This window comes from Callithrix jacchus, chromosome 12, assembly GCF_049354715.1.
Source record: "Callithrix jacchus isolate 240 chromosome 12, calJac240_pri, whole genome shotgun sequence".
NCBI lineage: Eukaryota > Metazoa > Chordata > Mammalia > Primates > Cebidae > Callithrix > Callithrix jacchus.
The window spans coordinates 94,460,935-94,476,804 of record NC_133513.1 but is presented as its reverse complement, the minus strand read 5'-3'; the positions used below and the strand labels follow the sequence as shown (position 1 = coordinate 94,476,804).

Here is a 15,870-nt window from a genome sequence, read left to right as displayed (position 1 = left end):
GTCAGCGGATACACACCAGGGATCAATATTAGGTAAAGAATACACAGGTCTAATCAACTCCTGTTCAATTCTTAGCAGTATAAGCTTGAGATAGTAACATGTCTCAGTGATTGGGGAGAACAAAGTAATGAGGTACACACAGATTGTTTGTACAAAGAAAACTGTTTGCCTATGGCTAAAACAAAATCCAATGAGTAAAGAGGGGGTAAAAATCTGTTCTATTTATCAAAAGATATAGGTAAAATTCAGTTTTTACAGTGGTTATTTCTGATACAAATAGGTATTTCCTTTGTTTAAACAGTAACTTAAATTCCTAGTTCAGCAAATAAAAACTTTAAAAAGCTATAATTAGCAAATATTTAAAAAGTACTATTAATACTTGGGAGGCTACAAGCTGGTATATTTTTATTAGGGGATAGTTTGGCACCATGTATTAAAAGCCTTAAAAATGTTCAAACTCTTTAATATGTAGTGATTCCATGTCTGTATTTTTTCCCTAGGATTCCCACAGGATTAATGTATAAACATTCATCGTCACATGGTTTATAATAGGAAAAAATTTTGAAACGACCTAAATGTTCAATAAAGGAGTTAAAGAATATGTGCTTCAACCACTGTAAAGAATACTATGCAATTGAAAAGTATGTTAAAAGAACACACATTTAGAAAAATACATTAAGAGAATATATTAAGAAAAAATGGTCACAAAATATTTACGATCAAAGCTTTAAGGAAAATACACATACCTACACAAAACAGAAAGGCTACCTGCCAAAATAGTAGTAATTCAGCAAATTAGTAGTTCTTTCTGAATGGTGGGATTCTAGAAATTTAAAAAAATATTTTCTAAATTTCCTATAACTTCTGTGATTGGAAAACAACAACGAACACCCCTAACCTTACAAGATATGATATTTAAGATAAGATTCATTCATGTTGGTATAATTTTTCTCTCTTAAAATAAACTTTGAATACACAAGAATCTTGTATTTTCCTGAGATAGTATTCCCCTCAAATAATGACAACTTGGCAGTGCCCTAGTATTCCCTTTAAGCATTTAGAAAAACCACAGTATCCTCCAAAAAAATTATTTTACATATCGTTTTATATTTATTTAACATAACAAGGCTTATAAGATATCCTTCTTTTGAAAAACTTCAACTAAAAATGTTTCTTACTCATCTGTAGAATTTAAATATTCTGTTGATATATTTCTCATAGAAATACAAATCCAAGTACACAAGTGAACATATCTTGAAACTAAGACATATTATTATAAAAGACACATCTTACACCAGGTAACACCTCAGAAAAGATTTTACTTGGACCTATGTATGGGTACAAGTAAGTTGATAGAAGGGCATGTACAAGAAGATAAGATAAAAAGAGTCTTGGCTGGGCACGGTGGCTTACCTGTAATTCCAGAACTTTGGGAGGCTGAGGTGGGTGGATCATTTAAGGGCATAAGTTCAAGATCAGACTGGCCAATATCATGAAACCTTGCCACTACTAAAAATATAAAAATTAGCTGGGCACGGTGGTGGGTGCCTGTAGATCTAGCTATTCAGGAGGCTGAGGTAGAAGAATCGCTTGAACCTGGAAGGCAGAGATCACGCCACTGCACTCCAGCCTGGGCATGACAGAGTAGGACTCTGTCTCAAATAAAAAAAAAGTCTTTATTTCTAGAGTTTGTTTTTTTAAAAAGCTTAATACCAAAAAGACACAGTTAAGGGACTTAATTTGTTAAAATCAAGCCAATAGATTTTTAAAGAGAGATATAAAGCTGGAGATCTAGTTCTGTTATCATAGCAAATTAATGGTTTACAAACACCTGTAGACATACCTGGCAGAGCGGTTATGAAATCTCTCTGCAACATAGGTTTAAGATATGAGTTTATGTGCCCATGTTGGTAATGACACATTTGGGATATAAGATGTTCCACAAATTCCACTTGATCTGACTCTGACCACTGCTCAAAGTATTTGACACACAGTTCCTTTTCCTTTTCATAGCTTGCCGAGAGTTTCCGTTGCTTGGGCACAATCATACTGGAAGTGCCATTGGCAAGTTTTGTCTGTAGAAGGGGGTTAAAAGAAATATAAAATAATTAGTATTGAAAATGAGGGAAATATATCTGATTTTCTGGTATGGCATGCTATGTTATGTCTACATGATTGAACCCACTCTGTTATACTACTAGCAATTATGTGGAAAATCACAGAAATAACATACAAAGTTGACAAATCAGCTATAACACCAGAAGACTAAGCATCCATTTCCAAAAGTTTGCAGAAGACATTCCTATTGTTTGAAGATACACAGATAAAACCCAAAAGCTGAAAGCATGTTATTACTAGCAAGCCAAAAATCTAATTTGTTTTTTATTGTATACAATGGTTGTTGAACATTTATATAATTACTTGCTCACAACTCTTTTTTTGAGACAAGGTCTCACTCTGTCACCCAGCTGGAGTAAAGTGGTGAGATCATAGCTCAATGTTGCCTCCAGTTCCTGGGCTCAAGTGATCCTCCCACCTCAGCCTCCAGAGTAGCTGGGACTATATGGGTGCACACTACAATGACCAGCTAATTTTTAACATTTGTTTTTGTAGAGGTGGAGTCTTCCTTTGTTGCCCAGGCTGGTCTCAAACTGGCTTCAAGCAATTTTCCTGCTTTGGCCTTTCAAAGTGCTGGGATTGCAGATGTGAGCCACTGTGCCCAGTCAGCACCACATTTTTTTTTTTTTGAGACAGAGTCTCATTCTATCGCCCAGGTTGGAGTGCAGTAGCGAGATCTTGGCTCACTGCAACCTCCACCTCCCAGGAGAATCAAGCGATTCTCCTGCCTTAGCCTCCTGAGTGGCTGGGACTACATGCATGCGCCACCACACCCGGCTACTTTTTTGTGTTTTTAGTAGACATAGGGTTTCACCACGTTACCCAGACTGGTCTTGAACTCCTATCTCAAAGGATCCACCCGCTTTGGACTCCCAAAGTGCTAGGATTTACAGACGTGAGCCACTGCACCTGGCCAACAACTTGGCTTTTAATAGTCAAATAAGAAATCCTTCATGGAAAGAGAAACCAATGAATATTCTGAGATTCTGTGGTACCTTTCCAGACATAAAGCTTAAATAACACTCATATGCTCGATTTACCCTTTTCCATGAAATACCCTATATTTCCATTGAGGTCTTTTTTATTAATTTATTTATTCAGTAAGTATTTACTGAGCCTCTACAATGTGCCAAATACTGTCCTTGGTACTAGAAATATGACAATGAACCAAAATGACAGTTTCTAACATCACTAACATATACTCTTAGTGTGAAAGGCACACTAAAAACACAAGCAGCCCTGTGCAGTGGCTCACACCTGAAATCCCAACATTTTGGGAGGAGAACATGCTTGTAATCCCAGATACTCAGGAGGCTGAGGCAGGAGAATAGCTTGAACCCCAGATGCAGAGGTTGCAGTGAGCTGAGATTGCACCACTTCACTCCAGCCTGGTCGACAGGCTCTGTCCCCAAAAACAAACAAACAAACCAATCAACCAACCACAAGTAAATTCTTAGAATAACGTAGGTAATGTTATGAAGAAATAAAGCAGGATAAGAGGACAGGAAAAAGTATGTTATTGTGGTAGGCAAAATTCTAAGATGGTTCCCAAGGTTCTTGGTCCCTGGTATACACATATCTTCCCTGAATTATTAAAATAGTAATGTACGTATTGCTGTTATTAAAAGAGGGATCTGAATTAGCTGACCTTAAGATAAGGAGATTACTTAGCTGGGGCTGACCTAATCACGTAGGCTTTAAAAGCAGAGAGTTTGCTTCAATGGATTGCAGAAGAGGAAGGGGGCCAGCTGGCAAGGAATGTGGTTGGTCTCTAGCTGCTGAGAGGAGCCCCCAGCTGCCAGCCGGTAAGAAAATAGGGATCTTAGTCCTACAATGGCCAAGAACTGAATTCTGCCAACAAGAATGAGCTGAAGGCTGGGCGAGGTTGCTCACATCTATCATCCCAGCACTTTGGGAGGTCGAGGTGGGTAGATGACCTGAGGTCAGGGGTTCAAGATCAGCCTGGCCAATATAGCGAATTCCCCATTTCTACTAAAAATACAAAAAATTAGCCAGGTGTGGTAAGCAGGCACCTGTAATCTCAGCTACTCAGAAGGCTGAGGGAGAAGACTCCCTTGAACCCAGGAGGTAGAGGATGCAGTCAGCTGAGATCGTGCCATTGCACCATTGCACTCCAGCCTGGGCAACAAGAGTGAAACTCCATCTCAAAAAAAAAAAAAAAAAAAAAAAGAGTGGGCTGAGAAGAGGATTTTCTCTCAGAGCTTCCAGGTGAGAACTCAGTCCAGCCCAACACCTTGATTGATTTAAGTCTTGAGAGACTCTCAGCAGAGAACCCAGTCACAATGTGCCACGCTTCTGACCCTCAGAACTATACACAGAACTAATAAATAGGTGTTGTTTTAACCTGCTAAGTTTGTGGTGACTTACTGTGCCGCAATTAATAAAAAACTAATATGATTATTTAACTAAGCTGTCAGAGATAGTTTCCTGAAAGAGGTGGCATTCTAACTCAGACATGGAAATGAGGGAACTAGACACGGGGGAAGAATGGTCTAGGCAATGGGAATCTGGAGACCATATGTCCCGGGTGGCAATCTGTCTGGCATGTTCAAAGAACAAGAGGGCCTGGTGTGGCTTGAATAGAGTGAGCAAGGAAAAGTAAGGCTGGAGAAGTGGCTGGGGCCAAATTATCCTGGTCATTCCAGTGGTGGGGGTGGTGGTGGTGGCAAATCTCCAGAGATTGTCCCCAGCAATTCCAGCCCTTCTTGTACATGAATGCTACTCCTCCTATCAAAAGGTGGAGATTATGTCTTATTCTGTGAATGTGGGCTTTGACTAAGAGAATGGGGAGAAAGTTGCATTCTATTCTGGGACTTCTAAGCCCAGGCAGCTTCTGTTGACTCCTTAGATTATTGAGCTACCATGTAAGAAACTCAGGCTAACCTGAGAGACAGGTAGGAGGATGAGAAACCATATAGAAGGGCACATGAGCAAACACCCAGAAGCATAATAGTGACACAATCTGACACAGTTTAAAAGGACCACTGCTATGTGGTTCTTTCAAATTATATGGGACATAAATAGGAGAAGGCCAATTAAGACAATGCTTCAACAGTCCATGGAAGAGAGAACAATCTCTTAGATCACAGTGGCAGCTACAGAGGTGGTGAGAAATAACTGGCATTCAGTGGATATTCTGAAGACAGATCCTACTGAATTTGCTGATAGATTGGATACGAGTATGAGAAAATAGGAGGAGACAAAATCATACTCAAGTCTGAAGCTGGGGGACACTAGGAAAGATTCAGAAATCAGTGTTTTCTGGATAAAAACTAGAAATGCCAATAACAGAGAACAATCAGCAACGTAATGAAATTGTTCCGCTTATACATTAAATGAGATATTGCTATAATCATGAGGAGTCATGCTTCGATCAGTGGATATCAGACTGTTGGACTTTTGCTACTCTGAAGAAAGTGGGATTTTCTTTAAAGGATAATCACAAATGGTTACAACTGGGTACTTTTCAAAGTAATTTGATGAATGTTTGGCATATTTACTCAAGACAATCCAAATGTGGCAAGAAGATCCACGTTACCATAGAGTTCATCTCTGCTTAGATATACTCAATGTGAAACACGCTGTAAAACTGTACCAAATTTAGATAATTCATTTCAAGGCTCAGGCCTGCCTTACTGTCTTTTATTTATTTACTTTCATTTTTAGAAACAGGGTCTTGCTCTGTCACTCAGGCTAGAGTGGTGTGATTGTAGCTCACTGCAGCCCTGAACTCTTGAGGTTTGCCTTATTTTCTAGATGTTAAATCCTATACACAGGCATCTTTACAAAGTAAAGATACACAGCTGAAAGTGTATTTTCAAGAATGGCATTAGGCCATTTTATTTAGACAGAAGGAGCTGACACCTGTAAACAGCAAGTCCTGGTGTGCTGAGATGGATGTTTTCCAGCATAAATACCATTGTTGCCTATGAAACAGACTAAAAATGATTAATAAGAACCTTGTTGGACTCAGGCCTTGGGGGACTTGAGGGCTGCTTTTTGTGAAGGTTATTTGTTTGTGTCTCAGAAATGAAAACTCGTGTAATGTGAAGATTTAGAGAACTAACAAACAGGTGAGTTTATAAGCTTGACGAAATGCCACGTCTCATCCCAACAATGAAAACCTCCCACTCTAACATTTTTTATATATTTGTCTTTTAAAAGGCACCCTTTGTCTTTTAAAAGGTGGAAATGGACCTGAGTTGGGTGCTACTGGAGTGCTGTTTTCTGGATAAAGACCAGAAATGCCAGTAACAAAGAAAAATCAGCAACTTAATGAAATTGTTCCACCTATATGTTAAATAAATGAGATATTGTTTTAATCATGAGGAGTCATGCTTTGATCAGTTGCTATCAGACTGTTAGATAAAACTGCCTAAGGTTTTAAAAAGTTTGGGTATCCTACTGCAGAAGCTAAAAAGAAGGCAAAATTAATACTTTCAATGATCAAATCGTAAGTGGGAATCAAACATTTGGTTATTAGACATAAAGTATAAACTGAGATTTCACATATTTATCAACTGTTCTGGGCTATTCTAGCTGGCATACATTTTAGTTACCAATTCTCAAAACAAAAGTATTTTTTTGATGCGGCAGAAAGACACATACCTGAGATCCATTATGAAATGGATTACTCTCAACCTCTGCTGTTTTAAAAGCTTTGGCCCGGGAGTAAAAGGACCTGGTTTCAAATTCTAGCTCCTCAAATTAGCAGCTGTGTGACATGGAGTAAATAACTTGATCTTCCTGAGTCTAATTCTCTCATCTATAAAATGGGGATAATAGGTTTTGTTTCACTGGATTTTTATAAGGAACAAATAAAAAAACCCCTAATGAAAAGCATGCTTTCACTTGTTTTGAGCCTTCCAAGAGGAATAAATGAATTACATTAAAAAAAAAAAAAAAGCATGCTTAGCACACCACCTAGCATGCAGTCAAGTGCTCCACAATTCAACACTATTAACAAGCCTAATACACTGTTGGAGTTGAGCTTTCCCCCTCTTTTTGAAGTACATTCTTCTTTTTCACTATACATTTTTTTCTATTTTAATTTTCATTAAAGTATACATAAAAATGCTTAATCTTAAGTGTACTCAACTAATTTTCACAAGGTGAACATACCCACATAACCAACACCCAGATCAAGAAACAGATCATCACGAGACTCACCGGCCCCCACTGTGTCCCTTTTCAGGTCACTAGCCACCCTGAGAGTACTCCATACAGTTATTAAAAAAAATTTTTTTTTTAAAACCATTCACCTATACAATTTGTAGTACCATAAGAACATATAATTCTCAGAAATAAATTTGATAAAATTTGGACCAGGAGTGGTGGTTCAAGCCTGTAATTCCAGCACTTTGGGAGGCTGAGGTGGGTGGATCATGAGGTCAGGAGATCGAGGCCATCCTGTCTAACATGGTGAAACTACATCTCTACTAAAAGTATAAAACATTAGCCAGGCATGGTAGCACATGCCTGCAGTCCCAGCTACTCAGGAAACTGAGGCAGAAGAATGACTTGAACCTGGGATCAGAGGTTGCAGTGAGCTGAGATTGCACATCACTGCACTTCAGCCTGGGTGACAGAGCGAGACTCTGTCTAAAAAAAAAAAAAAAAAAAAACCTCATAAAATTTGTGTAAGATTTATAAACTGAAAACTATAAAACATTGCTGAGGGAAATTTTTTAAATACTGATATAATGAAGAGATATACTATAGAAATTGGATCTACTAAGATGTTTATTCTTTCCAAACCGACCTACAGAGTTAGTGTAATATCAAAGTCTCAGCAGGCAAATTAACTCACTGATTCTAAAATTTGTATAGAAAAACAAAGGACATAAACTTAACAAAAATATTGCTGAATTTAAAAAAAGGTCAAGTGTGGTGGCTCACGCTTGTAATCCCAGCATTTTGGGAGGCTGAGGTGAGGATATCACTTGGGGTCAGGAGTTCAAGACCAGCCTGGCCGACATGGCAAAACGCTGCCTCTGCTAAAAATGCAAAAATTAGCCAGGTGTGGTCTGTATGCCTGTAATCCCAGCTACTAGGGAGGCTGAGGCAGTAGAACTGCTTGACCCCAGAAGGTGGAGGTTGCAGTTAGCCAAGATGAGATTGTACCACTGCACTCCAGCTGGGATGACAGAGTGAAACTACATCAAAACAATGACAATGACGACAACAACAACAGCAAACCTCCACAAAACCTTTGAAAAAAGATGGAAGACTCAGGCTAGTGAATTTCAAGATATGTAATAGTAATCAAGATAGCATGGCTTTGGTGTAAGGACAAAAGTGTAGATCAATGGAACAGAATAGCGAGTTCAGAAATACATACAGCCAACTGACTTTCAAGAAAGATACCAAGATAATTAAATGGAAGGCTAGGCATGGTGGCTCACACCTGTAATCCCAGTACTTTAGGAGGTCAAGGCAGGCAGATCACCTGAGGTCAGGAGATCCAGACCAGCCTGGCGGCCAACATGGTGAAACACCATCTTTACTAAAAATACAAAAATCAGCTGGATGTCATGGCCCACGCCTGTAATCCTAGTTATTCGGGCAGCTGAGACATGAGAATCGCTTGAAACTGGGAAGTGGAGGTTGTAGTGAGCATAGACTGTGCTACTGCGCTCTAGATTGAGTGACAGAGCGAGACACCTTCTCAAAATAAATAAATAAATTTTTAAAATAAAATTAAATTCAATAAGGAAAGGACAGTCTTTTCAACAATTGGATATCCATACAGGAAATGAAGTTTGTTCCTAACTTCTTACCATATACAAAAATTAACTTGATTCTGTATTTATACGTAGAAGCTAAAACTATAAAACTTCCAAAGGAAAACACAGGAGAAAACTTTGACGTTCCTGGAATAGGCAAACATCATAAAAGGAAGAAAAAGTCAGTAAATTGATGTGTGGCAATGTTCAAAACCTGATTTCCAAAAGAAACTGTTAATAAAAATGACAAATCACAAACTGGAGAAAACATTCACAATAAAAAAATCCACAGATGGCCAATAAGCATACAAAAAGATGTTCAACATCATTAGTCATTATGGAAATGAAAATTAAAATATCAAGACATTACAACACATTTACTAGAACGGCTAAAATTTAAAAGACTGACAATACTAAGTGTGGACAAGAACGAGGAACAACTGGGTCTCTCATACATTGTTGGCAGTTATGTTTAATGGTACAACCAGTTTGGAAAACAGGTTGACAGTTTTTTTGTAAAGTGAAACATACACTTACCAAATGACCCAGCGATTTCACTTTAGGTATTCACCCCCTTAAAATGAAACACAGTTCAACACAAAGACTGGAACATTAATGTTTTTTGCTTCAATATTAATAAAAATCCAAAACAGTAATAATCCAAATGACCATAAACTGATAAACAAATTGTGATGTTTCTGTAGAACAGAATAGTACTCAGCAATAAAAAGAATAAATTACAGACACACAAAATGATAAGGATGAATCCCGAAAACATGCTTAATCAAAGAAGCCAGGTACAAATGAGTCCCTTATGATTCTACTTGTATGACACTTTAGGAACAGTAACTTTAATTGTTAGAAAAATAGATCAGTGGTTGCCTGGGGCTGCATGTAGGGATGGGCTGATTGGGGAAGGGTACAAGGGCATTTTTGGGGCAATGAAAATGTTCACTAACTTGATTGTTAAACAAGTTGTCAAAATTCATTGAACCATATACTCAAAATGGGTGTATTTTATTGTATATAAATTATATTTTAATAAAGTTGATTTTTTAAAAACTTCTGGCTGGGCATGGTGGCTCATACATGCAATTTCAGCACTTTGGGAGGCTGAGGCAGGCGGATCATGAGGTCAAGAGATCAATACCATCCTGGCCAGCATGGTGAAACCCCGTATTTACTAAAAATACAAAAATTAGCTGAGTGTGGTGGCATGCACCTGTAGCTCCAGCTACTTGGGAGGCTGAGGCAGAAGAAACGCTTGAAACCAGGTGGTGGAGGTTGCAGTGAGCTGAGATCATGCCAATGCCTGGCGACAGAGCAAGACTCCTTCCCCGCAAAATTTAAATAATTAATTAACTGGCCATGGTGGTGCGGTGTCTACAATCCCAGCTACTCTGTAGGCTGAGGCAGGAGAATAGTCTGAACCAGAGAGTTGGAGATTGCAGTGAGCTGAGATTTCAGCACTGCACTCCAGCCTGATGACAGAGCAAGAGACTGTCTCAAAAACAAAAACTTCTAAGGGCAGAGTATTCTTACAGATAAATCCGCTGTAATATGAATTTTATTCATAACTAAGGTATTATGTTTGTAGAGAAATCCAGAGATAAAGGTCTTTGTTGTCAAGCCCCTTTCTCCTACCATTCTCCATTACCGATTTTTCTACAATTATCTAAAGTAAATGCAGCAAAATTCCAATTTGAGAACACGAATTGTGTGAGGACAGAGTGAAAAAGTTCAATGATTAAAAAAATCAAAAGGTTGTACATTAGAGTGTATGGGAGATAGGATAATGGTTACTGGATGCAGTAGAATTGATTTGGCTTTCCCAACAAAAGCCTGATGACTCAACCACTACTGTTCAAGTGTCTTGGAAAGCTGACAAACAGCCTCAGCTTAATGGTAAGTTTCTGCCACCCCTGCAAATCTCCCTCTTCTGCTTTTCTGTTTATAGCAAACAGCTGTCTCCAAAAGAAAAGAAAAGAAAGAAAGACAGAAAGAATCTGTCAGGTGACAAGCACACAAAACAAAAGGAGTTAAGTATTTCTAGAACTGTCCTTTAGCTTAGTTCTCAAAGGCTAGGGGCATTTCCCCTCTGAAAACATATTGCATGTACCACTTTCAAAATTACCATGAATTTCTCTGAAGCTGCAGCCTGGGCCAGGAGGGAAAAATACAGATGATGGTTTGACCATCAACTATCATTGTAATACTAAGTATGCTGACTTTACTAACTATATTATGTACATAGGTTGGGAAATACATAGTGGACTGACAGAACTTCATGGTGAAATGACAAATATTTCTAGTTTGCATGCAAAACTCACTTTTACAAAAAGGAGGATGTGGTAAGTAGAGAAAGATGTTCCAGACACAAGACATTCTTAAGAACTAGGGTTGCAAGGGCTAGAGGAAGAAGTATTTATGACAAGAAAGATGCAAATGATAAAAGATATCTAAGGAATCCATTTAGCTTAGAGAAGGGCTTTAAGGAAAGGCTCTGGCATTGAAAACTATGGTGGGGAAAGGGGATATAATGATTAAATACTGATTTAATTTAAGAATAAAATAGGCAAGGGTTTTGCAGGGGGGATAAGGCTGCAGCCTAGGAGGGACAGGACAAGAATTCTGACTAAAGTTGGAACTTTAGTGGTACCAATCAATCAACAACAGTTTATTGTGTAACTACTCTATGCCAGGCATTTCACCAGGTGACAGGGAAACTGCTGTGAACAGGCATATAAAGTGTCTTTGCCTTCTCTCAGGAGGAGAAGAGAAAGATCATATACAAATATGTTAATTTCAGAAACCAATAATGATTGTAAAGAAAACAAAGAAAGATAAATTAAGGCGTATAGGGCCAGGCATGGTGGCTCATGCCGGTAATCCCAGCACTTTGGGAGGCCGAGGCGGGTGGATCACGAGGTCAAGAGATCGAGACTATCCTGGTCAACATGGTAAAACTCCGTCTCTACTAAAGATACAAAAAATATTAGCTGGGCATGGTGGCGCATGCCTGTAATCCCAGCTGCTCAGGAGGCTGAGGCAGGAGAATTGCCTGAACCCAGGAGGCGGAGATTGCGCCATTGCACTCCAGCCTGGGTAACAAGAGCGAAACTCCGTCTCAAAAAAAAAAAAGAGAAATATAATACTAGCTGCCACACAGAGAATGGACTGGGGCTGGGCTGGGAAGGTGGGGAGGGGATAAGAAGAGCAAGCTGCAAAGGAGAGGAAGAAAGATCAATTAGAAAGCTGATAAAATAATCCAGGCAAAATGTGATTAAGGCTAGGAGATTAGGCAGTGTTTAAAAGAAATGTATTTTAACTCTCATGACAGAGGAAAGAGGAGGAGTAGAAAGGCCCTGTTGAGAATTATAAGTCTAGGTCATATTATACATTTATTTTAGTATAATAATTTACTACCTCATTAAAGCTGATCCTTTAGATATTTAGTCTGGTACATTAATCTGGATAAGATTAATGGGTTCTTGCTCCTGTGGCCAGGAGAAACAAAGCAAAACTTACAAGGATTTTGAGGAAGAAGGGAAGAGATTTTCTTTTTTTGAGGTACAGTTTCACTCTTGTTGCCCAGGCTGGAGTGCAATGGACCAATTTCAGCTCACCACAACCTCCACCTACCAGGTTCAAGCAACTGTCATGCCTCAGCCGCCTGATTAGCTGGGATTACAGGCATGAACCACCATGCCCAGCTAATTTTGTATTTTTAGGAGAGAGAGGATTTTGTATTTTTAGGAGAGAGAGGATGTTGATCAGGCTGGTCTTGAATTCCCAACCTCAGGTGATCCACCAACCTCAGCTTTCCAAAGTGCTGGGACTACAGGCGTGAGTCACCACGCCTAGCCGAGGAAGAGATTTTTTAAAAAGTCTATGTCATACTCTCTATAGGCTGTTGTCAGGCTTTAGCTAAATAAACATCCTAAAACGTTGACTTTAAAAATCTTTTCCAATTATTTTCCTTTGATTTCTTTATAAAAGCATCCTTTTTTTTTTTTTTTTTTTTTTTGAGACAGAGTCTCATTCTGTTGCCCAGGCTGGAGTGCAATGGTGTGATCTCCGCTCACTGCAACCTCTGCCTCCGTGGTTCAAGCTATTCTCCTCTCAGTCTCCAGAGTAGCTGGGAATACAGGTGCGCGCCACCGTGCCTAATTTTTTGTATCTTTAGTAGAGACAGAGTTTCACCATGTTAGCCAGGCTGGTCTCGAACTTCTGACCTTGTGATCTAACTGCCTCGGCCTCCCAAAGTGCTGGGATTACAGGCGTAAGCCACTGTGCCCATCTTTAAAAAAAAAAAAAAAAGTCAGCTAGGTATGGTGGCTTATGCCTGTAATCCCAGAACTTTGGGAAGTCAGGGCAGAAGGATCATTTGAACCCAGGAGTTTGAGACCAGCTTTAGCAGCAGAGTGAGACTCCATCTCTATAAAAAAATTAACAAAAAAAAAAGCTGTGTGTAGTGGTACACACCAGCAGTCTTAGTTACTTGGGAGGCTGAGGCGGGAGGATTACTTGAGCCTGGGAGGCTGAGCCTGCAGTGAGCCGTGGTCATGCCGCTGCACTTCAGCCTGAACAGTAGAGTGAGATCTTGTCAAAAAAAAAAAAAAGAGTCCACATTGCCACTGCCATGGTTAAATAGAGAGAAAATAGGATTGTCTACATTTTGTTTAGAATGGAAAGAGATAAGTAAGCACACATAGTGATGAAGATGGTGACGACAGGGAGACCTAGCTCCTAACTCTAAAGAGCTAGTTAAAAAAAAAAAAAAAGTAACCCAGAAGGGATAGAGCCCACTGGCACCTGAGCATCCTCTTACAAGCAGACTTCAAGATAAATTGAAATTATCTTGAAGAATTTAGCCATAAATTGAACATGCAGAAAAAAGGAATGAATGCTCAAAAGTGGGATAACTTTTAACATTCTACTTTTAGTTCTTAAACTTTGTAACTCTCAATGATCAAAGGAGTAGTCCATTACATTTTTTGCAGTAGGGTGGGGAGTGGGAGTACAAATGAAAAGAAAATGGTACATACAGAATGGGGCACACATTTCAACAGACACAAACATCATATTTCTCAGTGGGATTATTGTATTAATATTTTAACAGCCTCTACTAAATATGATTACATATTAGGTGAACTCATAAACATGTCAGATCTGATTAGTGAACATGGAAGACAGGAAGGGGCAGATTTGTCAGCAAAGGGAAAAGTTCACATTATGAATCTGAATGATTTCTAATAACCAACAAGAAAAAGCTTGCAAGTCATTTCAATTCTTTTAAATAAAACCTAGTAGGAAATGAACTGACATTGTCACAGTATATATGATTATTTAATGATTGGATACTTGCCAATCATTTTTTCTATTTACTAAATAGGAAAAGCCATATATAAAATTCATCAAAATCAGAACAAAGCCATTTTTCATCATTTTCTAATTTTTAACACAGTTAAAGGGACAGGATAGTCATTTAACATTTTTAGGTTTTAAAACTGAGACTCTTGCTTCTTTATTGGCCCCCTCCTGCAACTTTATAGCTTCCAGGGTGATAGGTTCTTTTGTTCTAAACCAAGAAACTCACAGCAGTTTAATTTACTGCTGCATTATTATAGCTACTAACTACACACACCTCCAAGGCTGGTAAACCCACTGATGTAGACAGTGCCACCTTAAAAGGATTTTTTGGATGGGTCCTAGTGGTGGGGAAAAAAAAGGACATAATGTTTAATTATAAGAAATGATTGAAATAGGCACAGACGTACCCCGGGTGCCTCTGCACTGCAGCAAGCTCTAAACTTGTTATCGTTAATGGTTTAAATTTCACTGTGCTAATCATTTCAGGACACAAGCCTTTCTTGATAATCTAATGAATTATTCCAACATCCTTCAGCAAAAAAAAAATCTTCCATGACAGCACTAATTACAAGACGTTTTCCCAGTGCTTATGTAAAATATGACAGAGCAGCAGCTTAGGGAATTGCAGAAAACTGCTTCTAATTTCCACTGAGAAACTGACAAACACCTCTCTTTCATCTCTCCCAGCTCTCAAGTAAGATTTAACTTTCTCATTTAGTTAATTACCGAGTGAGGATCATCATTTCCCCGGATCCGAGCGGCACAGAGCCTTTATCGTGTTAACTTGTGAACTTGATCGATGGCTGCTGCTAAAACTTAATAACTTCACCCCCTGGCAAATTGTAAGATAAATATAATAGGAGAAACTCTGACAGTAAAAACCTGCCAGAAATGAGCACTGTGTTTATGTTTCTTTGCAGGCAGCAAAAAATCAACCGACAGCTTATTACTGGTTGCGTGTTACTTATATTTAAAAGACTCCAGGCAGTTAACTTTCTATGTACTGTTAAAACTTTGCTCACAAGATGGGAAAAAAAGCACCAGTGATATAGACTTAAGGAAGTGAGAAAAGAGAAAAACAGGGAGAAGGGCAAGGCAAGGGAACAAATACATTGTATAAAATCTTTTAAAATGTCATGTTTATCTTATTAAATGTTCAATAAGCATATATAGACATAAAATCCTTCAAAAAATCATTCTGGATTCCTAAGACATGGTATGAACTATATCTAGAAGCAAAGCCAGAGAATTCTACTCACTCTAATTTTTTCAGAGACCATGAGTCCATGCCTGAAGAATTCAATTAACTGCAGAATTCCTAGATCTCCTTTCAAAAACCCTTGCAGCCAGAAACCAATTGCTAAATACATCATTTAACCCTTTGCGAAACAATGAGTACACTACAGCTAGGAAATAAGTAAACTTCAGTCGTCTAGAGCACTTCATCTGGTCTTGCCATTCACCTTCCATACCTAGGCTTAGTCAACTGAGACTGAAATAGTCTTGCTGAAAGATTTCCTTTCGGTCAGTTTTGAAGCTGAGCTTGGGATTTTAACATTTAACTATGGCAGAGTTGGCATCTTGGCCTGGTACAGCATGACCGCTATGCTTTTTATAACCAACACTACCAAGG

The 15,870-nt window shown here is 38.7% G+C and overlaps 1 protein-coding gene across 50 annotated transcripts in view; it reads right to left on the bottom strand.

Annotated features, from left to right (window-relative positions):
* Window positions 1-15,870, bottom strand: part of BTRC (beta-transducin repeat containing E3 ubiquitin protein ligase) — a 205,379-nt gene that overhangs the window by 37,274 nt on the left and 152,235 nt on the right. For all 50 annotated transcript variants that reach the window (XM_035268832.3, XM_035268841.3, XM_078346311.1 and 47 more), the window contains one exon: window positions 1,844-2,075. In XM_035268832.3, coding sequence (XP_035124723.1) covers window positions 1,844-2,075 — 232 coding nt within the window. The remainder of the gene's footprint in view (window positions 1-1,843; window positions 2,076-15,870) is intronic.